The following is a 20,868-nucleotide window of genomic DNA, read 5'->3' as shown; positions in this document are numbered from 1 at the left end:
AGCATCAGATTATTGGAGATAATATGCTTGGTTAAATCCAGCAAGGCAGTTCTTCTGCACTCAGGTCCATTGTATTGTCCTACAAACTGTGGCTTCTGTTCTCCAAGGACAATGAGGCTTACCTTCTCTGATACTGCTGAAATTCCTTCTCTCGTCGTTCTGTGATGGAGGCAATTTGATCCTTAGCAATATAGTCCTCCATTTGATAGACTGTCGTCCTTGGGGTTTTGGCACATTCGCAATGATTCTTTGGTCCAAGCCTAATGCCGGGGCAGGGAAGGGGGGAGACACCCCAGGGAAGGATTATTAACAGATTATTAATTATTGAATTCCTATATGCAGTTGTATAACGGGCATGGAGCTCTGATGCTTTAGGATGCTTAGGGCTGATCCTGCGTAGAGCAGGGGGTTGGACTAGATGGCCTGTATGGCCCCTTCCAACTCTATGATTCTATGATTCTATGATTCTATGATTCTATGATTCTATGATTCTATGATTCTATGTTAGATTTTATTTTGTAAAGCATTCTATTTCCATTTAAAAGCAAACAAAATGCAGCTCATAGATTTTCCCAGAACGGCGTCTCTATCAAAAGTGTTGCAAAGCATTTTCTGATCCATGGTTGCATTGTGATGCAGTGACCAGCCAACATTAACCCAAAATGTGCACAAAATGGCTCATTGCTAATATTGTAAATATGCCCCCTGCACAGAGTCCTAATTGGGCACTAACTTTGGGGCTTTTCAGATGTTACGGTGGCCCATCCCAGTATAAGAGACGTAGCAACCTAGCATATTGGCAATGGGCTCTATCTGCACTCCTCCCAGTAAGCATGGATGCTGAGTTGTGTGAACAGGGTAGGGATGCCAGCTCCTAGGTGGGACCTGGGGATTCCCTAGAATTACAGCTCATCTCCAGATTACAGAGATCAGTTCCACCCGGAGGAAATGGCTGCTTTAGAGGGGGAACTGTATGGCACTATTTCCCTCACCCCCTGAGGCCCCTGTCCTCCCCAGGCTCCAGCTGCAAATCTTCAGGAGTTTCCAACATGGATCTGGCAATACAACCCCACTATCCTCTCTCTGTGTGTGGAAACCTGGCAATCCTAGAACAGGGGCATTGTGCATACTTAGTCTTGGCCCCCCCGCGTCCTGAAAAATCCAATAATTTATGTGCTAGAGGCAGGGACAATCTTTGCCAATGGACAAAAGGGGCAGCTGTACGAGGCCCTGTGCTGTGAGCCTGTTTTAAAGTGACTGTGCTCCAGAAGCCCACACTTCTCTGTGTTCTCTGTCCCCCACCCTCGCTGGCTCAGGAAAAGGAAAATAAACAAGTAGCTTTAAGACCACCACTCCACTTCCCACTCTGAGCTTCCCCAACCAAGTGCAGCACACTTTCTGTTTCAATTTAGGGGTAGGAAGGAGGAAGACCCGGGTTCAAATAGATCTAAATTCAGCAGGATCGACAATGGAAAAAACAAAGTAAGTGCAGAACCAGCTCAGTTCTATATAAGCATAGGTCATAAAGGGGTGAGTGAGTCTGCTGTCTGGGACTACACCTGCCAGGGAGGAGAAGAATGGTTTGCAGGGAATGAAAAGCTACCTGAAAATGTGCTCCCTGTTGAAACAGCCATATAATTTCCTGATATGACTAGCTTTCATTCCAGCATTAAGGAATATGACTCAAGTTCTTAAACAGCAAAAGAACATACTAAACCAGACTAAACCAAAACGTTGCTAAGTCAGACCATCCTCAGAGAGAGGTGGCCTAAAAAAATTGCAAAAATAAATAAATTCAGACTCAAACTGCATCAACATTCAAAGCAAGAGACCAACGAGGAGCTAGTATAAGAAAGTCCATCTATATAAATGAAAATATACAATTTAACATTACTGAACATTGACACAGGGTTCAATCTATGGTGTCCCAGTTAAAAGACCTGGAATGGGGGGGGGGTGTGGAAAACCTCTGCCTGTGGCCCCAGAGATGCTGGTATGACAATGCTGACTTTGATGCACCAAGAGTCTGATTCAGGAAGAGAAAAGGATAATGTCTACCTACAACAGTAAGATTTGAGTCCAGCAGTACCTGAAAGACCAACAACATTTGGTGTGTTTTTTTTGGGGGGGGGGTTAGAAGCTTTTGAGAGTCAAAGCTCTCCCTCTGTCATATACAAGACATGAGGAAGAGAGCTTTGGCCCTTGAAAGTTTCTAATCCCCCCCCCCAAATCTTGTCAGTCTGCAGGATGCAGTGGCCAAACTGTAGCTCTACAATTCCCTTGCTGGCAGGGACTCATGGGAACTGTAGTGCATGGACATCTGGAGAGCCACAGTTTGCCCCCCCCCCCTGCTTTCATGGGCTATTAGACTCAGATCTAATTCTCCTACTGCAGACCGATATGTCTCCCCTCTGGAACTGTCCATTTTCAGTAATTTAATACAGTTTGCAATCTGAGCTATCTTCAAAAGGGCAGAATTGGATCCAAACTTTGGCACCCATTTGAAGAAATACCTGAGTAGAAGAAGAAGAAGAGTTGGTTCTTATATGCCGCTTTTCCCTACCCGAAGGAGGCTCAAAGCGGCTTACAGTCGCCTTCCCTTTCCTCTCCCCACAACAGACACCCTGTGAGATGGGTGAGGCTGAGAGAGCGCTGATATCACTGCTGGGTCAGAACAGTTTTATCAGTGCTGTGGCGAGCCCAAGTTCAGCCAGCTGGTTGCATGTGGGGGAGCGCAGAATCGAACCCGGCATGCCAGATCAGAAGTCCACACTCCTAACCACTACACCAAACTGGACTTCATGCAAGTTGGCCCAATTTTTGCAAATAATTTTTTTAAGAACCAGGTGCGCACCCAAGGGTTTGCTAAAGCGATTGTGAAACTTTCCAGCCTGAACAGCAGCAGGTTACACTAAGCTGTTCCCCAGAGGAAAACTGGCAATTGTCAGGATTGTAGAATCTCTGTCATAAATTAGCCTGAGTTCCTCCATGTCAGTTATATTGCTTGATTGGGCCTGGCGCCTGCTTGCCCCGGCCTTGTAGTTTGTAAGCTATAAAATAGAATAGTGATGTTATGTTAACCTTATCTTGTTGTGGGCTCACAGGGTAGTTGTCACCTCTCTCAAGGCTGAGAGAATGAAATCCTGTTTTTGTTATACATATGTCTTTTCTCTCCTACCCCCCCCCCTTGGAAACGTCAAGTTTTGGGCGGGAGAAATGTATTGATAAGCTGGGGCAAATCTGGCCTCTGGTCAGATTTGACTTTCAGTCCAATGCGTATAGTGCTAATCAATAAAACTCTTTTCTTTCGAAGAAGTTTTGTTGTGAGTTTCCTGTGCGTCTGACATCAAGTCAAATCTCACAACTCCTTTCACCTGCCAATATGCAGGGCGAAGGACCTACTTTTTCCGATCAAGGAGAGGGCCTGGATTGGGACCTCTCCCAGGGCGATGGCGCTGGTGCAGGGCCGTACAGCTCGGGCATGCTGCGGGCCGTCTCGGGGACGACTCCGGGGCCCGAGGAATTTTTGGAACGACACGTCACCCAACGTAGGCGATTGTCAAAATACGACCGCCCAACTGGGGATGAACTGTGGCCGGAGCACCTGGCACTGCCTAGCTACGGACTGGAGCCTGTGGGTGAGACACAGGACTTGCAGTACAAGCTGGACAGGGTGACTAACTGGCTGCAGGACCTCTCGGGTCGGTTGGATCCGGAGGAGCAACGCCGAACACAACGCCTGCTGAAGGAAGTGCTCGGTGGTGGTGCGCACGACACCAGTGGACGAAGGTCGGGCGGTGCGCTCGCCCTGCGGGAACACGGCATGGCGGACACGCAAGCAGCGGCAGAGGCCGAAGCGGCGGCCAGGGCCAGAGCGCAGCTGGAGATCGAGGCGGAGGCGGCGGCTCGGGCGAGAGCGCAGAGGGAAAGGGACAACGGAGACGAGGAGCGTGAGGACGCCGGCGGCGGCGGTGGCGATGGAGCCGGAGGGGACGGCGCGGAAGGAGAGGATGCAGCAGCAGCGGCGGCGGCGGCGGCGGCGAACGTTGCGGGAGCTGAAGCAGCAGCGGCGGCAGCGGCCCGAGAGGCGGCGGCGGCGGCCGCACGGGCAGCAGAGGCGGCAAGGGCGGCAGAGCGAGCCAGAGCGGCAGCGGGGAGAGGACGAGGCATCGGCCGTGACGCGAGACCCCTGGGCCCGGCCCCGGCACCGGCGGATTGGGGCCCAGGACGCCTACCCCCCCACCTCCGTGGAGTGGAAATGCGGAGCACCTACAAATTCAAGCCTAAGTTTTCGGGGAACCCCGCAGACTTCCCTACGTTCCTGGTGCATCTCCAGGCCTACATGATGGACATGGGTTTCACTTTCCATGACGATGCCGAGCGTGTGCGCTTCGTGGGGGAAGCCCTGGAGGGCAAGGCTGCCAAATGGTTCCTGGACTTGTACCGTTACCATCCCCAAGCCATCCGTAACTACAACCACTTTCTGCGTGCCATGCGCCAGATGTACGTGGAACCGTTTGAACGGGAGACAGCGGAGAAGAAGCTCAGAGCCCACCGGCAGGGAAAATTGTCTGTGGTCGAGTACGCCAGGGAATTTAAGGAGTTGGCGTCTTCGGTGCCGGACTGGACCGAACCCCAACGCGTGCTTGCGTTTGTGGGGGGCCTCTCACCCTCTCTGGCTGACAAATGCCTCCTTTTGGACGACCCGCTCACGGTCGACGGGTGGGTCCAATTGGCGGGGGAGATGGAGAATCGATTGGAGCGGGCCTCGATGGTTCAGGTCCTGGCAGGTAAAACCGTGGCGAAGACTTCCACCCCGGCGAAAGCCAAGCCCAGAGCAAAATTGGAACCTACTGAGCGCACCCGGCGCATGGAGAAAGGGTTGTGTTTGGGCTGCGGCCAAGCTGGGCACTTCCTCGCACACTGCCCATCAAAAGCAGTTTCAACCCCGAGGGCCGTGAGCAGCCCCCCGCCAAAAACCCAGCCCGCCAAGAAAACTGCGCCGAAGAAAAGTGCCAAGTCTCTTCTGGTGCCAGTGGCTGCCGTACCGGCAGTGGACGACTCGGAGGAAGGCAGCGGGCTGGAGGACGAGGATCAAGCTGACGAGCAGTCGGGAAACGAGGACGGTCTGCTGTAAAGGCGCCCCGCCAGCAGGCCGCCAACAGGGGCAAACGCGCGGTGAGTGATTCCCCCTTACTGCTCCTACCCGCCAATCTCTCCAACCCCAAGTCTGGGAAAACGGTGGGGGTCCGATGTATCGTGGACTCGGGGTGCACCCAATCCTTGGTGAGCCCGGCACTGGCCGAGACTTTGGGGGTGGGAAGAGTGCCGTTGGGGGAACCCTTGCCAATTACCCAACTAGATGGGAAATGTGCTCCCGGAGGGGAAGCCACGGCGAAAACGCGCCCAATGGACTTGGACATAAAAAAACATTGGGAGCAGATCCAACCTTTGGTAGCCCCTCACTCTGCTTTCCCTTGCGTGTTGGGGCTGGATTGGCTCAGGGAGCATGATCCCCTAGTGAAGTGGAAAGAAGGGACTGTGGAGTTCACCGCTCCCGCTTGCGAGCAGCATGCTCGACCACGGGGCCCTCCGTGCACGGGGGTTGTGGCCGCGTTGGGAGCCGGGGGGGCAGCGCTCCCTCCCGAGTACCGAGACTTTGCTGATGTGTTCGCGGAGACGGAGTGCAATCAACTCCCCCCTCATCGTAAAACTGACTGTGCCATCGAATTGAAGAAAGGGGAACCCCTGCCCAAAGCCAAACTTTATTCTATGAGTCCGCAGGAAATGGCGGAGCTCAGGGAATTTCTGGATAAGAACCTGGCGAGGGGCTTTATTAGACCGGCCACTTCTTCCTTGGCGGCCCCGGTTCTTTTCGTGAAAAAGAAAGACGGTTCGCTACGCTTGTGCACTGACTACCGTGGGTTGAACGCAGTTTCAACGTGTAATGCCTACCCGCTCCCTCTGATAAAGGACTTATTGGGCCACTTGGGGAAGGCGCGAATTGTCACAAAACTGGATTTGAGGGAGGCCTATTACCGGGTCCGGATAAAAAAGGGGCACGAATATTTGACAGCTTTTAACACTCCCCCGGGGCAGTTTGAGTACACCGTAATGCCGTTCGGCCTCGCCGGCGCTCCGGGCGTGTTCATGAATATGATTAATGAAATTATGCATGATTTATTGTACCAAGGGGTGTTGGTGTACATTGATGATATTTTAGTGTACTCAGAAACTGTTGAGAGCCATGCTAACTTGGTCCGTGAGGTGCTCCGCCGATTGCGGAAGCACCAATTGTTCGCCAAACTATCAAAATGTGAGTTCCACCGAGATGCGGTGGAGTTTTTGGGCTTCCGGGTCTCCCAGGCTGGGATCGAGATGGACCCTGGCAAGGTGCGGGACCTGTTAGCTTGGGAACCCCCCCGTACTAGGAGGCAATTGCAAAGTTTCTTGGGGTTCGCTAATTTCTACAGAACGTTTATCCCCAATTTCGCCAAAGTGGCTTTGCCTCTCACTGACTTGTTGAAAACCAAACAAGGGGGAAAGACAGCGAACCGTCCGGGGGCGCCCCTCCTGTGGACTCCCCCATGCCAGGACGCGTTTGACAGATTAAAATTGTTGTTCACGTCCGAACCGGTGCTGGCCCATGCCGATCCAAATAGGCAATTCACCGTGCAAGTAGACTCTTCGGACGTGGCAATGGGGGCCGTAATCCTCCAAGAGGGGGAGGATGGGAAATTGCATCCGCTGGCCTATCTTTCAAAGAAATTTTCTGGGGCTGAGAGGAACTGGGCAATTTGGGAAAAGGAGGCAGCTGCAGTAAAATTAGCCCTTTCCACCTGGAGGCATTGGTTAGAGGGGTCCGCAGTCCCATTCGTAGTCTGGACAGATCACAAAAACCTCCAGGCGCTCAAGCAGCCCCGCTCGCTTTCGGCAAAGCAGATGAGGTGGGCGGAGTTTTTCGCTCGTTTCAACTTCTCCCTTAAACATCTGCCAGGCAAAATGAACTTTTTGGCAGACGCCCTGTCGCGCCTGCCACAGTACAACAGCAAACGGGACCCATTGGTGGATACAGTGTTTACCCCCGCCCAACTGGGGATGGCCGCAGTGACACGTAGTCACACGAAGTCTGGAACGCCCATTCCAGGGGGTTGGGTCCAGAAGGAGGTGTCACAGGACTTGGAGTTTCACTCCCTCCGCCCCGATCTAACTGAGAAGGGGGGGCTATTTTTCAAAGGCGAGAGGCTTTTTGTCCCGGCGGCAGCCAGGGGAGAGGTTTTAAAACTTTGCCACGATGCAAAAACTGCTGGACATTTTGGGTTCGTGAAAACTCTGCACCTGGTCAGGAGACAGTATTGGTGGCTATCTCTGCGCAAGGATGTGGAAAAGTATGTGCAGGGGTGCCCCATTTGTATCGCCTCAAAACCTGCCGGGGGAAAGAAGAAAGGGCTGTTGCAGCCCCAGCCCACCCCCTCTCGTCCATGGACAGATGTTACTATGGACTTTATCACAGACCTACCCCCCAGTCAAGGGAAAACCGTCATTTGGGTGGTAGTGGACGCTTTTTCAAAACAGGCGCATTTTATCCCTTGTACAGGCTTGCCCACTGCAGCAAAATTGGCCTCATTGTTTGTAAACCACGTGGTACGCCTGCACGGGATCCCGACACGTGTTCTGACGGATCGGGGCCCCCAGTTCGTTGCCAAGTTCTGGCGGGAGCTCCTAAGACTGTTAGGCGTGGAGCAAGCCCTCACTTCAGGCTATCACCCTGAGTCCAAGGGCCAGACCGAGAGGGTAAACCAGATCTTGGAGCAATATTTACGCTGTTTCATTAACCATCAACAAGATGATTGGGTCACCTTATTGCCACTCGCTGAATTTGCCTACAACAATGGGGCCCACGCCTCAACGGGGGTATCCCCCTTCAAGGTGGTCTATGGAACTGATTTGGTGGCAGCACCCACCTGGGAACTCAACTCCACCGAAGCGCCTGACATTAATAAATGGGCAGCAACCATCAGTGCAGGGTGGCCAGACATAATTGCTAGCCTCAAAGGGGCGAAACAAGCCTATAAGGCCCAGGCAGATAAGAAACGGGCGCCTGCACCTGATTGGAAAGTGGGAGATCTGGCCTATTTGTCCACAAAAAATTTGAGGTGCCAACAGAAATCCAAGAAACTTGGCCCAAAGTATGTGGGGCCGTTTAAAGTGGTTAAATTAATTAACGCTGTAACTGTGGAGCTAGCTTTACCAAAAACTTATAGGAATGTGCATCCGGTTTTTCATTCCAGCCTGCTGCGGAGAGCTCCCGTCCCGGATGAATGGCACCCTCCTCCAGCTACGCCTGTGCCGATTTACATCGACAAAGACACCCACTATGAAGTCAACCAAATTTTAGACTCTCGTTTGCATAAGGGTCGTCTTCAGTATTTGGTCGACTGGAAAGATTTTCCCTCTGGGGATAAGGAGTGGGTTGAGGCTGGGAATGTGAAGGCACCCCGCCTTCTCAGGGCTTTCCATCGAGCATTCCCTGATTGTCCTCGCCCGGTGGATGCCGGCTAGGTGGGGGAGTGAAGGTAGTTTTAATGCGGAGGGATGTCAGGATTGTAGAATCTCTGTCATAAATTAGCCTGAGTTCCTCCATGTCAGTTATATTGCTTGATTGGGCCTGGCGCCTGCTTGCCCCGGCCTTGTAGTTTGTAAGCTATAAAATAGAATAGTGATGTTATGTTAACCTTATCTTGTTGTGGGCTCACAGGGTAGTTGTCACCTCTCTCAAGGCTGAGAGAATGAAATCCTGTTTTTGTTATACATATGTCTTTTCTCTCCTACCCCCCCCCTTGGAAACGTCAAGTTTTGGGCAGGAGAAATGTATTGATAAGCTGGGGCAAATCTGGCCTCTGGTCAGATTTGACTTTCAGTCCAATGCGTATAGTGCTAATCAATAAAACTCTTTTCTTTCGAAGAAGTTTTGTTGTGAGTTTCCTGTGCGTCTGACAGCAATAAAACAGTTAAAGGAAAACAATACCCCCCCACCCCCCCAGAATAACTCACATCCTGGGTGGGGAGGTGGTACAGAGATCAATATGCCCAGAACTAAAGCCTTCCAAAGAGACCTGTGGCCTAAAACATCAAACACCCAAGGGAACAGAAACTGCAAAAGCAGATGCCAAAACACCTGCTTGGTTCACATCTGAGGAGGTGGCTGGGTTGATGGCAGCCTATTTGAAAACTTTAAGCATCTGATTCAGGCAAGAGAAAGCCTGTTAAATAGTGCTATGGGGTACTTAGAGCATAACCAGATGTTCATTTATTTAAAGTCCAGTTCCCCATGCATTGATGTATCTCGGCTTTCAGGTCAAGAGGAAAAAATCATTTGTTTGTTTATTTATATATCGCCCTCCCTTGAGGCTCACGGCAGTTTACATGGAACCGGAGCAAAACAGTACAAATAACATCGTAACAATAACAATACAGTCATAACATCAAAACTGAACTGAGAAACCCCAGAAAGAAACCAATTTATATACAATCATGCACAATGGATCTTCATGCCATTGGTCAGTTTTGGCTTAATTTCTGTGAAAAAACCCTTGCATCATTTTATGGTTGGGGGCCACCACAACATGAGGAACTGTATTAAAGGGTTGTGGCATTTGGAAGGTTGAGAACCACTGGGTTAGTGCCATGGTTCCTAGAGTGTCAACTGTGTGAGATCCAAGAACCAAGGGTGGCAAGGCCAAAAGGGAGCCCCCAGTATGATGTCTGCCCCCTCCAGGTGGATTCTGTTGTTCAAGCAACTGATGAATGGGATGGGAGGGAAAATGTGCAGCAGCTTTGGTGGTCAACAGTAAATCATGGCATCCACTCCTGCCACCGGGGGATCGGGAAACCTTGACATGAAATTAGGTATCTTGTGATTTGCTGATGATGCCATCAGGTTGAGATATAGCCATCCAAAGTGGCTCACCGGGAGCTGGAACACCTCTGGGTTGAGACTCCATTCCCCAGGATTTAGATCCTGCTCGCTCAGCCAATCCACTTGCACGTTGATGTTCTGTCCCGAGGCCTGCCAGACGGGCTTCCACCCATCCAATCAGCTTTGTCACCTCCTTGAACAAGGACTTTGATCATGTTCCACCCTGGTAGTTGATGTGTGCCTTAATTGACAAAGACATAGCTGCCCTGCAGCCACTGCTGAAAGGCCTTTAGGACTCTCTGAGCTGACTGCAGTTCCAACCAGTTTATGCTGTGACTTGTCTCTGCCAGGGACTACCAGCCTTGTGCAGAGTGGCCATTGCAATACCCCTCTTGCTGGCACCCATGGTGACTACCACCAGAAACTGCAGTTGAAACAACATGCCCTATATGAAGTTGCTGGAGAGTGTCCACCAGTGGAGCTGGTTTTTGAGGTCCGCTGATAACCGAATCACTTTGTATACCTTCTGTGCTATTGCCCCCTGATGGTGCAGAAGGGCCCTTTGCAAGGCCCTGGAATGGAAACATCCCCAAGGCACTATGTCTATTGTGGAAATCAGAAGACCCTGCACTGCCTCTGGGCGCATTATAGTGGCTATGCTGGCTGTCAAGAGATGTTGTATCATGCTGACAATCTTGTTCTGCTTCTTGACAGGAAGAAACACTCTGGCTTGATGTGTGCCTGTTTTGGTCCCCAAATGAAGCAGATCCCTTGTTAGTGTCAAGTGGCTTTTGGACAGGTTGATGAGAAAACCATGATCCCGCAACAGGTGGATGGTGCACCTTGTTACTTTGATCACTGTAGGGCCCTGAGGTCTGTAAGATGTTGGATCGCTTGTTTGAAGGCTGCCTTCTTGTGAGCTAGCTTTGGCACTGGGGAAGGAACAACCATCTCTGATGCCTGAGAAGACCCATTGGTTGGAGGTGGGGGCTGACCATTCTCCCTGAAATGCTGCAGCCATCCTCCAATTTGGAAGTCAAGTGGATGCCTTCTTGGCTGGAGCCTTCCTGACCTGGCAGAAAGGCTACTGCTGCTGTTGAGGGGTCCTGGACTGGAGCTTAGGGTTTGCTGAGGCTCTATAGCAGGGGTAGTCAAACTGTGGCCCTCCAGATGTCCATGGACTACAATTCCCAGGAGCCCTTGCCAGCATTCGCCAGCGAATGCTGGCAAGGGCTCCTGGGAATTGTAGTCCATGGACATCTGGAGGGCCGCAGTTTGACTACCCCTACTCTATAGTCTCTATATTGCCTTGCAGAAACTGATCTGTATGGATGAAAGGAGTGTATGGATGAAGGGAGGCATGGGCACTGGCACGCCAGTGGACGTGCCTCCCTCCCCCTTCGGTGGCTGATCGCTCCTGGCTGATCGCTCCTGATCGCTCCTGGCTTGCTGGCACGCAGGTGGGTACAAACATACAGCTCCGCACCTACGCGTTTGCACCTGCTGGCGCGCCAGCTTCCACGCCTCCCTCTCCCCCCACGGTCCTCGGCCCGAAAAAGGTTGGGGAGATAATAGGATAACATTGTCCGCATGGAGGAGAATAGGTCTACGTGCCAAGGTGGGTAGGTGGAACTCACTATCCTGGAAGACTTTGATTATATTGTTTATGTAGAAGTTGAATAGGGTGGGTGCAAGTATGCATCCTTATTTCACCCCTTAGATATACTAATGGGGTTAGTGAGATGGCCTTGGGAGCTGTCCATCACCCTTGAAGCTGTTCCTTGGTAAAGTGACTTAATAGGGGCCAGCAATTTACAATCAATGGATGTGCTTTGTGGGTTGTCTCAAAGATGGGCCCTAGATATTGAATCAAATATGGCTTTAAAATCAACAAAAGCCACATACAATGGCCTAGTGGAAGTATATTTATTCGCCAGATGTTGTACGATCATACAGTGATGGATCGTTGAGGCCATTTCGGTAATCCTTTGGTTATAAGAGAGTCCTTACGTTGTACAGTGTCATAATATAACTTCTGGAAGTGAGCAATCCAAACAGTTGGAGGAATTTGCATTTCTGCTAGGGTCTTACCTCTCTGTTTTACCCCTGATGTTAGCTACCAGAAGAGAGAAGTGTTTTTTCTCTTACAGATTAAACAAATGCTCTCCACAACTCTAGACTATACTGTTTCATCTTACTGTTTAGCAATGATGTATAGTTTGTCTTAATGTTAACACATGTGAAATTAGATCAGTCCTATGCTCCAGTCCTTGTTCAATGTTGGTCCCATATGTCTCAATGAGCTCCCTTTTTGCTTTAATACAGCCCTTGTCAAACCAAGACTTCTTTGACTTGTTGCTTTGCTATGTATAGTAGGATTCTGGGGAACTGTTTTCAGCCTTTCCATGAGTCACTTATATTTGATGCTTGGATTCTGGGGGAAAGCTACATTCAGGATTCCATTATAAAGTGCCTGACATTCTTCTGTAGCCATCATTTTTCGGATCCAATCTTCAAGTTGAGGCAACCATCTAGCTCTACGGCCCTGTTGTTCAGATCGCATTATCTGTAATGGATGGTCTAACTCAAGACGATATTGCCTGCGGGGTTTGGAAATTGATAGAAGAAGGGGAAGATGATCTCCCTTGAGATATGGCATCACTTGGAATTGGGCACACTGGCTGAAGACTCATATCCGTCAGCATATGATCAATGGTGCTGGCTCTGAACCCTGCTAAAGAGGTGCATTCATTGGATGGTCTCCCGCAACAGAGCCATTCAGTAAATATAAATTATGCTTAAATGCTAATGAGACCAAGATCTGCATAATTAGAATGGAGATCTTTAGAACTACAAAACAGTAGGCCACAAGCTAAGCCATCGTTATTACAGCAAAGTAACATATATTTGTCACTGTTCAATTATTAGGGCCGATATGGACATTAAAGTCCCCCAGCACTAGTAGATCTACTCTGGGAGTGTTTGAGGAAGGGTCCACCTTCCAGTGTTTCAGCCAGACATTACGCTGATTAATGATGTTAGCCACTTGTTTCCTTAGCCGCTTTCTGGTCCTCTTTGTGCTTTTTGCTGTCGCCTTGCAGCCCCCTGGGAATCCTTCCTCAATGGGCACATTGGCCCTGCTGCACTCCTGCGGTGATCAGAGTCTCCCACATCCTCTGAGATGGCACAGAAGCCCACCCCTGAAGCCTCAGGGGGCTCACTCAGCAGGTCCGCCAACTGTGTCCCTGTGTATGCCACGGACTCTGCCCAGCAAAGTAGCCAGGGACTCAGAGCAATCCTTCATGTCTTTTCTCTTGATCTTCGGGGCTGCAGAACATGTCCAGCCATCACAGCCCCCGTGGCTCTTCCTTCCATAGTCAAGATTTAAAGTAAAGGGTTTTGCTTGCTTGTTTGTGTTTAAGATGTGTGGGGCTAGGCACAATACTTCTACCTGAGCGGATGGCTATCCAGAACTGGAAGGCCAGCCCTTGGTCACCCAGATAAGGCCACCCAATTAATTTGAATAGCCCTACCTGAGTAAGCAGAGACATGACCTAACCTAATCATCCTTGGATGACTTCTCCCACTGAAGTAGAAGTATCATTTCACCACATATCAAAATCCAGAAAGGGGGATTGAGAGACCATTTCTTGAGGAAATGTTAACTGATGATGTCTGATTACTTAGCAATCAGTTTCCATAATTGGAGAAGAGATTTGAAACCTCATCTAGCTTGTGCACGGTGTTTATAATTAACAAGGACACTTTATTTATGATCAACAATAAAACAATGAAAAACTGAATTTTGAAACTTCATTTCCACGGACCTCCATGGGAAAAAGGAAAAGCTGTGAGAATTGGACTATTTATTATTGGGTCTATTGCTTTGGTCACACCCTTCTAAACTCTATTTGCAGAAGTAATGTTCTGTTCAAAGCTAATCATTACACAGTTCACTGATATCATACCCTGCCTAGTCCTCCATCCCCCCCGCCCCCCATTCCAGCAGGGTAACTTAGTAAATTTATTGCATTGAGCCAAAGGTTACTGCAAATCAAAATAAACAGATACAAGTAACAATACATAGAGTTGTTTCCCTTCTCATACCCTGATCTTCAAAAAAGGGAGGAAGGATGACCCGGGAAACTACAGACCAGTGAGTCTGACCTCTGTTGTGGGGAAGATAATGGAGCAGATATTAAAGGGAGCGATCAGCACACATCTGGAGGACAATTTGGTGATCCAAGGAAGTCAGCATGGATTTGTCTCCAACAGGTCCTGCCAGACCAACCTGGTTTCCTTTTTTGACCAAGTAACAGGTTTGCGGGATCAGGGAAATTTGGTTGATGTCGTTTACTTGGATTTTAGTAAAGCTTTTGATAAGGTTCCCCATGATGTTCTGATGGATAAATTGAAGAACTGCAATCTGGATTTTCAGATAGTTAAGTGGATAGGGAATTGGTTGGAGAACCACACTCAAAGAGTTGTTGTCAATGGTGTTTCATCAGACTGGAGGGAGGTGAGTAGTGGGGTACCTCAGGGCTCGGTACTCGGCCCGGTACTTTTTAACATATTTATTAATGATCTAGATGAGGGGGTGGAGGGACTACTCATCAAGTTTGCAGATGACACCAAATTGGGAGGACTGGCAAATACTCCGGAAGATAGAGATAGAGTTCAATGAGATCTGAACACAATGGAAAAATGGGCAAATGAGAACAAGATGCAATTTAATAAAGATAAGTGCAAAGTTCTGCATCTGGGTCAGAAAAATGAAAAGCATGCCTACTGGATGGGGGATACGCTTCTAGGTAACACTGTGTGTGAACGAGACCTTGGGGTACTTGTAGATTGTAAACTAAACATGAGCAGGCAGTGTGATGCAGCGGTAAAAAAGGCGAATGCCACTTTGGGCTGTATCAACAGGGGCATCACATCAAAATAACAAGATGTCATAGTCCCATTGTATACAGCACTGGTCAGACCACACCTGGAGTACTGTGTGCAGTTCTGGAGGCCTCACTTCAAGAAGGACGTAGATAAAATTGAAAGGGTACAGAGGAGAGTGACGAAGATAATCTGGGGCCAAGGGACCAAGCCCTATGAAGATAGGTTGAGGGACTTGGGAATGTTCAGCCTGGAGAAAAGGAGGTTGAGAGGGGACATGATAGTCCTCTTTAAGTATTTGAAAGGTTGCCACTTGGAGGAGGGCAGGATGCTGTTTCTGCTGGCTGCAGAGGAGAGGACACGCAGTAATGGGTTTAAACTTCAAGTACAACGATATAGGCTAGATATCAGGAAAATATTTTTCACAGTCAGAGTAGTTCAGCAGTGGAATAGGCTGCCTAAGGAGGTGGTGAGCTCCCCCTCACTGGCAGTCTTCAAGCAAAGGTTGGATACACACTTTTCTTGGATGCTTTAGGATGCTTAGGGCTGATCCTGCGTTGAGCAGGGGGTTGGACTAGATGGCCTGTATGGCCCCTTCCAACACTATGATTCTATGATTCATACTTACACTCTAAATTGAAATACAGTTAAAATACAACATGTTAAACTAATCCTTCAGAAAAATAACTAGCCTGGTTTGCACTTACCTAACAACTAAAAACAATGGATACCATAAAACATTACAAGACCACAGAGCCAAAAGATATGCTCTGTGAAGAAATAAATGCTGCCCAAATTTTCCTAGCAGCCAAGGTGAAGAATAATATATTATAAGTGATGAAGGGGTTAATATGCCAAAGCAGAAAACAAAACAAACAAACAAAAACCCACAAACAATTTGTCCAAATCAGATAATAAATTATGACCCATTAAGTTATCTGGCCACAGTGCTGTATTAAAATACATTTGAATTTGACCCATTAAGAGCTTATCTACAAACTTGGACCTTGCCTCTGAGTACAAGGCCAAATAAGATGTAATGTACTGGGTCCTCCACTACCGATTCTCCACAATAACACAAACAGAGAGCCAATAGCACGTGGGAGTAATGACCAGTAAGAAGGGCTTCTGAAATTTTGATGAGTGATTCGAACTAAATGAGAAGATCTTTTATGATGTCTTTAAAACAAATTGAACCAATACGACTGAGCCATTGCATGTTTGCCCAGCAAAGCACCCACATTAGGGATCTGTTTACATAGAGTAGGCCCTTCTGTCTGGGTACTCAATACACCATCTGGAATGGAGTAGCATGCCTAGATATTGTTATGGCAAGTAAGCCAAATTATGTCATATTTCGGCACTGGTTCAAAATATAATTTAGGAAATAAGTTAGTTTAACTACATTTAATCCAACATTTTAATTTAGGATTAATTTAATTTAATCTAGAAACGCGAGTCTTTTCTTTTGGCTCCCACCAGTGGAACAACCTGGTCAAGAATGTTCTCCTGCAGCTGTTGCTCTGCAGAATATGGCAGGGGTAGTCAACCTGTGGTCCTCCAGATGTCCATGGACTACAATTCCCATGAGCCCCTGCCAGCAAACGCTGGCAGGGGCTCATGGGAATTGTAGTCCATGGACATCTGGAGGACCACAGGTTGACTACCCCTGGAATATGGGACTGTTTAGGAGGGCATTTGTATAAAGTGAATAAGATTGTAGTTGAAATATCGTAAAGTTAGTGTCATGCATATTGTGCTGGCAGAGGTTGGGTGTTGTTGAGGTTTTTTTGCACTGTTCTTTAATTTTGTAATCCACCTCTCTTATTCTGTTTGCCATAATATGATGTTTCACTGTTTTCTCCTACATTCCCAGACCCCCCTGCATTACTGTCTGCACTATACTGCATTACCATCTGTATTATACTGTGTTTTTTGTTGTACTATTCTTTCTGTGTTGTACTATTCTACCTGTATTATACTGTACTATACTGTACTATTCTAGCTGTGTTTTTGTTGTGCTATTCTTATTTACTCTTATTGTACTATTTTCACTGCATTGCTTTTAGTTGTCATCTGTCATAGAGTGTCAGCCATATATTAACCTGAGGAGACACTATATTTCACCGGGTTTGTCAGCGTGCTCTGATTTATATCCCTATGAGATAGTTACATCTTGACTTGCCGGTAAAGACTCATCCACAACCCTTAGCCATTGAAACATTTTCTACTCCTTTAGTCTACTGGGTAACAGATGATTGATGACAACTATTTACTGCTCAAGACTGATGTATCAGAGAGCTTTAATTGGATGAAAGGAAAGCTGTAACTTGCCATTGAGGGTCAGTGGGAAAGGCAGTCAATAAACAAAGCAGGCAAACAAACAAATAACTTTCCTGCGCTAATGAAAGCTCGTTCTTTTACTCACTTATTTAGATTTTCATAAAATCATAGAGCTGGGCCATCTTGTCCCACCGCCTGCTTAATGCAGGATCAACCTAAAGCATCCAGGAGAAGGATCTGTCCAGTGATTGTAAGCCGTGACTTTTTCAGGTAGGATCTGTCCAGCTGCTGCCTGTGGACGGCCAGTGATGGGGAGCTCTCTACCTCCTTAGGCAGCCGATTCCACTGCTGAACTATTCCAGTTGTGAGTTTTGTCCCCCCTGACATCTAGCCAGTACCTCTCTGCCCATAATGTAAACCTATTCTTGTGAGTCCTATGCTGCCAAAAGGAATGGCTCTCTGCCCTCCTCTCAGTGCTTTAAAAAGTATTTTAAAAAAGCATAGAAGAAGGTGGGATTCTGTGCAGTTGCTCCACCTGCGCAGCTAAACGTCTATTTATTAATTAAATGGCACGTGTGTAATCTAGCCAGGGGATCCTAAGGTTATCTGGCTACCAGGCAAGTGACATTCAAAGATGGTTTTCCATCGCCTGCCCCTGCATCACAACCCTGATATTCCTCGGGCTATTGACCCTGCTTAGCTTCCCAGTTCTCATGGGCTATTCAGGTCTGCAGCTGAACACCTGCAGGGAGACTCCACCTGCAGACCTCAGGACACATAGAAGTGCACACAGACAGAAATGATTGGGGGGGGGGGGCGTTCTTGGAACACCTGACTCTGGAACTCAGAGAGCCATGAAGAGCAATCTGTGTAGGAGCAAAACAATAAGAATAAAAGTGAACGTGAGAAAGCCTCTTTAAACCAGGAGAATCGTGGAACTACTGACAAAAGAGAAAGCTCCAGCTTGTTTTGAGGAGGATTAAATTGGCAAGGTTTGAGGAGCATTAGCCACTAATATTTTGCCGGGGTGGGCAGCCATGTCAGGGTGTGGTGATTAACATTACAAAAGTCTCTCTCTCTCTCTCTCTCTCTCTCTCTCTCTCTCTCTCTCTCTCCAAGGGTGGCTGCCCTCACAGACATCTACCCCGTAAATTCCCATTTTATAGCCAGGATTTAGACGTAAGAAGCCAGATAAGAAGACACAAATCATAAACAAATAGACCTGGGCCTGAAGTGCAGGTGGTTAAAGAAGACCGCCGCTTGAGGACAGCCAGTTAATCTTTTAGAGAAATGCAGCCTTGGACCGGATGTACTATTATGGCATGGGGGAAGAGAAGTAGTGGCAATGCTGGGGCTCCCTCCCTGTGCTCCCTTGGGCTTGTTAACCATGGAAGAAGAAATGAACAGGGACTGTCACGCAATCAGTACCATTCCAGGTGTTGAAAGCACCCCCAGCTCTCTCAGTGCGACCACCTGTTTGCCAATCCCTTGCATTTTTATCTTGTTTCACTTCATTTACATCCTACCTTCTCCCCCAGTGGGGAGCCAAAGCATCTTCCTCTCCTCCGTTTTATGCTCACAACAACCCTGTGAAGCAGGTTAGGCTGAGAGTCTGTGAGTGGCCCAAGGCTACCCAGCCGGCTTCCGCGACTCAAGTGAGCATCTGAACCTGGGTCTCCCAAATCCTAGAATACCACCACCATGCCTCAGTGCCTATCATGCTCGTCCTGTTTCCCAGAGACACAAGCCCTGTACACACATTACAGTGAACAAACGTACAGTGCCTGTGCTATATACCTATGATTGTCATTTGTATGGGTATTGAGCCAGCTCGGTGTTGCGGTTCAGAGTGGTGGCATATAAGAACCAACTCTTCTTCTATTCTGGAGAGTTGGGTTTGAGTCCCTTCTCCTCCAGATACAGCCAGCTGGATGACCCTGGGCTAGTCAAAGTCCAATTACAGCTGTTCTCATGGAGCAGATCTGTCAAAGCTCTCTCAGCCCACCTACATCACAGGTTGGCCTATTGTTGGGAGAGGAAGGGAAGGTGATTGCAAGCCGCTTTGAGACTCCTTTGGGTAGTGAAAAGCAGGGTATAAAACCCAGCTCTTCTTCTATATTTCTTAGACCAGGGGTAGTCAAACTGTGGCCCTCCAGATGTCCATGGACTACAATTCCCAGGAGCCCCTGCCAGCGAACGCTGGCAGGGGCTCCTGGGAATTGTAGTCCATGGACCTGGAGGGCCGCAGTTTGACTACCCCTGTCTTAGACCTTTAGAGATTTCCATGCTGCAGGAGCCAACCAAAAGGAGTTTGGATGACCTACGATGCTCATTCATGATCTCCCAGTACATACAGCTGTAATTAATTTCAGAAAATGGGCACGTAGATTACATTCAACCTATGTACGGCTGAACACATGACTTAAAACCCATCCTGTTTCATTCTGAAAGTGAACACAACTTGCCTCTTTCTAACAAAGGGAAGTGCAAGGAGCCTAGGGGGATGTTCAAGTGTTAACTGCAAGAAGTATACGGGGCTAGGAAGAGAGACAAATAGCAATGCCTGCTTATGGGTCCACTCAGCGTCTGCTCACTTGCCAAGAGGCAACACAATGGTGCCAGGTGTCCCTTTAGTAAGAGCCCTGCAATGCCAGGTTCTAGTGCCAGCCCTCTGCTAGCCAAGGTATCTGGGTTTACTTAGCAACAAGAAGGCTGGAGAGCTTGAAGTGCCTTTCGTAATGTTTGCTCCCAAGTATCATGAAGAAAAGTCAGCAACTCCCAGAAATATATCTGCCTTTCCCTGCTCAAACACACACAGCTGGCAGGTAGATACATGCTTGTGCTCAGGTAGCGGTCTGGGTTCAATAAGGAAGTGGACAAATGTGACGTCCCATAACAAATGGGCTTTTGCCTTTCCAGCAACCTGTTGAAATTCCTCAAAGCTGTCAGGCTGCTCTTACTCATTCACCGTTTGCTGATCCTCAGCTACAACCCTTTTTTCCCATTCTGGGGCAACATCCACAGCCATTAAGAAGCCATCACAGCATATTACCAAAAATTCTAAGCTCTCAGCCATTATGAGCGAGCCAAAAATAATAATGTCTCCAGGAAAACTTTGTTAATTTTTAACTCCTTCTTTGAAGATAAGGTTAGGAAGAATGAGAACTTGTTTGCTGGCTCACAGAACACTAGAGGGATTGTCTGAGGAAGCCATGGTGGTCTGCCAATGACGGGGCTTGACCTTGGACCATATAAGTAAGAACAGCACCGCTGTAAGAAGATAACCTATGTTGCACCAAGCCAATGGTCCAACGCTCTTGTGTCACAGAGTAGCCAAAAGCCAGGTTCTACCAGGGTACACCAGATAGACCAGATACCCTCAAGCACCACAAATACAGAGCATTGCTGCCCCAGACCTTGTGTTCCATCTAAACCTTGGGACTAGTAGCCATGAATGGACCTCTGCTCCAGATGTTTATCCTATCTCCTCTGCAAACTGTCCATGCTTGTACCTGCCACCCGTCCCTGCGGCAGTGAATCCTGCATGTTAATTACACTTTGGGTGAAGGACTTCCTTCCATCTGTTCTCAGCCTACTGCTCCTTAATTTGAATGCCCACAAGTTCTTCTATTGGGAGAAAGGGAGAAAGGGACTTCTTTCTCTGCCTTCTGTATCCCGTGCGTAATTATGTCAAGCTCTGTCATGTCACCCCTCAATGGTTGTTTCTCCAAGCTAAAAGTGCCCAAACTTCTTTACCTTTCTTCACCCCTCAATCATTT

General features: G+C 48.3%; 1 protein-coding gene across 6 annotated transcripts in view; it reads right to left on the bottom strand.

Moving 5' to 3' along the window:
• Positions 1-20,868, bottom strand: part of B4GALNT2 (beta-1,4-N-acetyl-galactosaminyltransferase 2 (SID blood group)) — a 64,069-nt gene that overhangs the window by 18,272 nt on the left and 24,929 nt on the right. For all 6 annotated transcript variants that reach the window (XM_077314252.1, XM_077314249.1, XM_077314250.1 and 3 more), the window contains one exon: positions 123-260. In XM_077314252.1, the coding sequence (XP_077170367.1) occupies positions 123-260 (138 nt within the window). The remainder of the gene's footprint in view (positions 1-122; positions 261-20,868) is intronic.

The sequence above is a fragment of the Paroedura picta genome, chromosome 16, assembly GCF_049243985.1.
Source record: "Paroedura picta isolate Pp20150507F chromosome 16, Ppicta_v3.0, whole genome shotgun sequence".
Lineage (NCBI taxonomy): Eukaryota > Metazoa > Chordata > Lepidosauria > Squamata > Gekkonidae > Paroedura > Paroedura picta.
The sequence above is the reverse complement of the archived record's forward strand: the minus strand, read 5'-3'. Positions and strand labels throughout refer to the sequence as shown.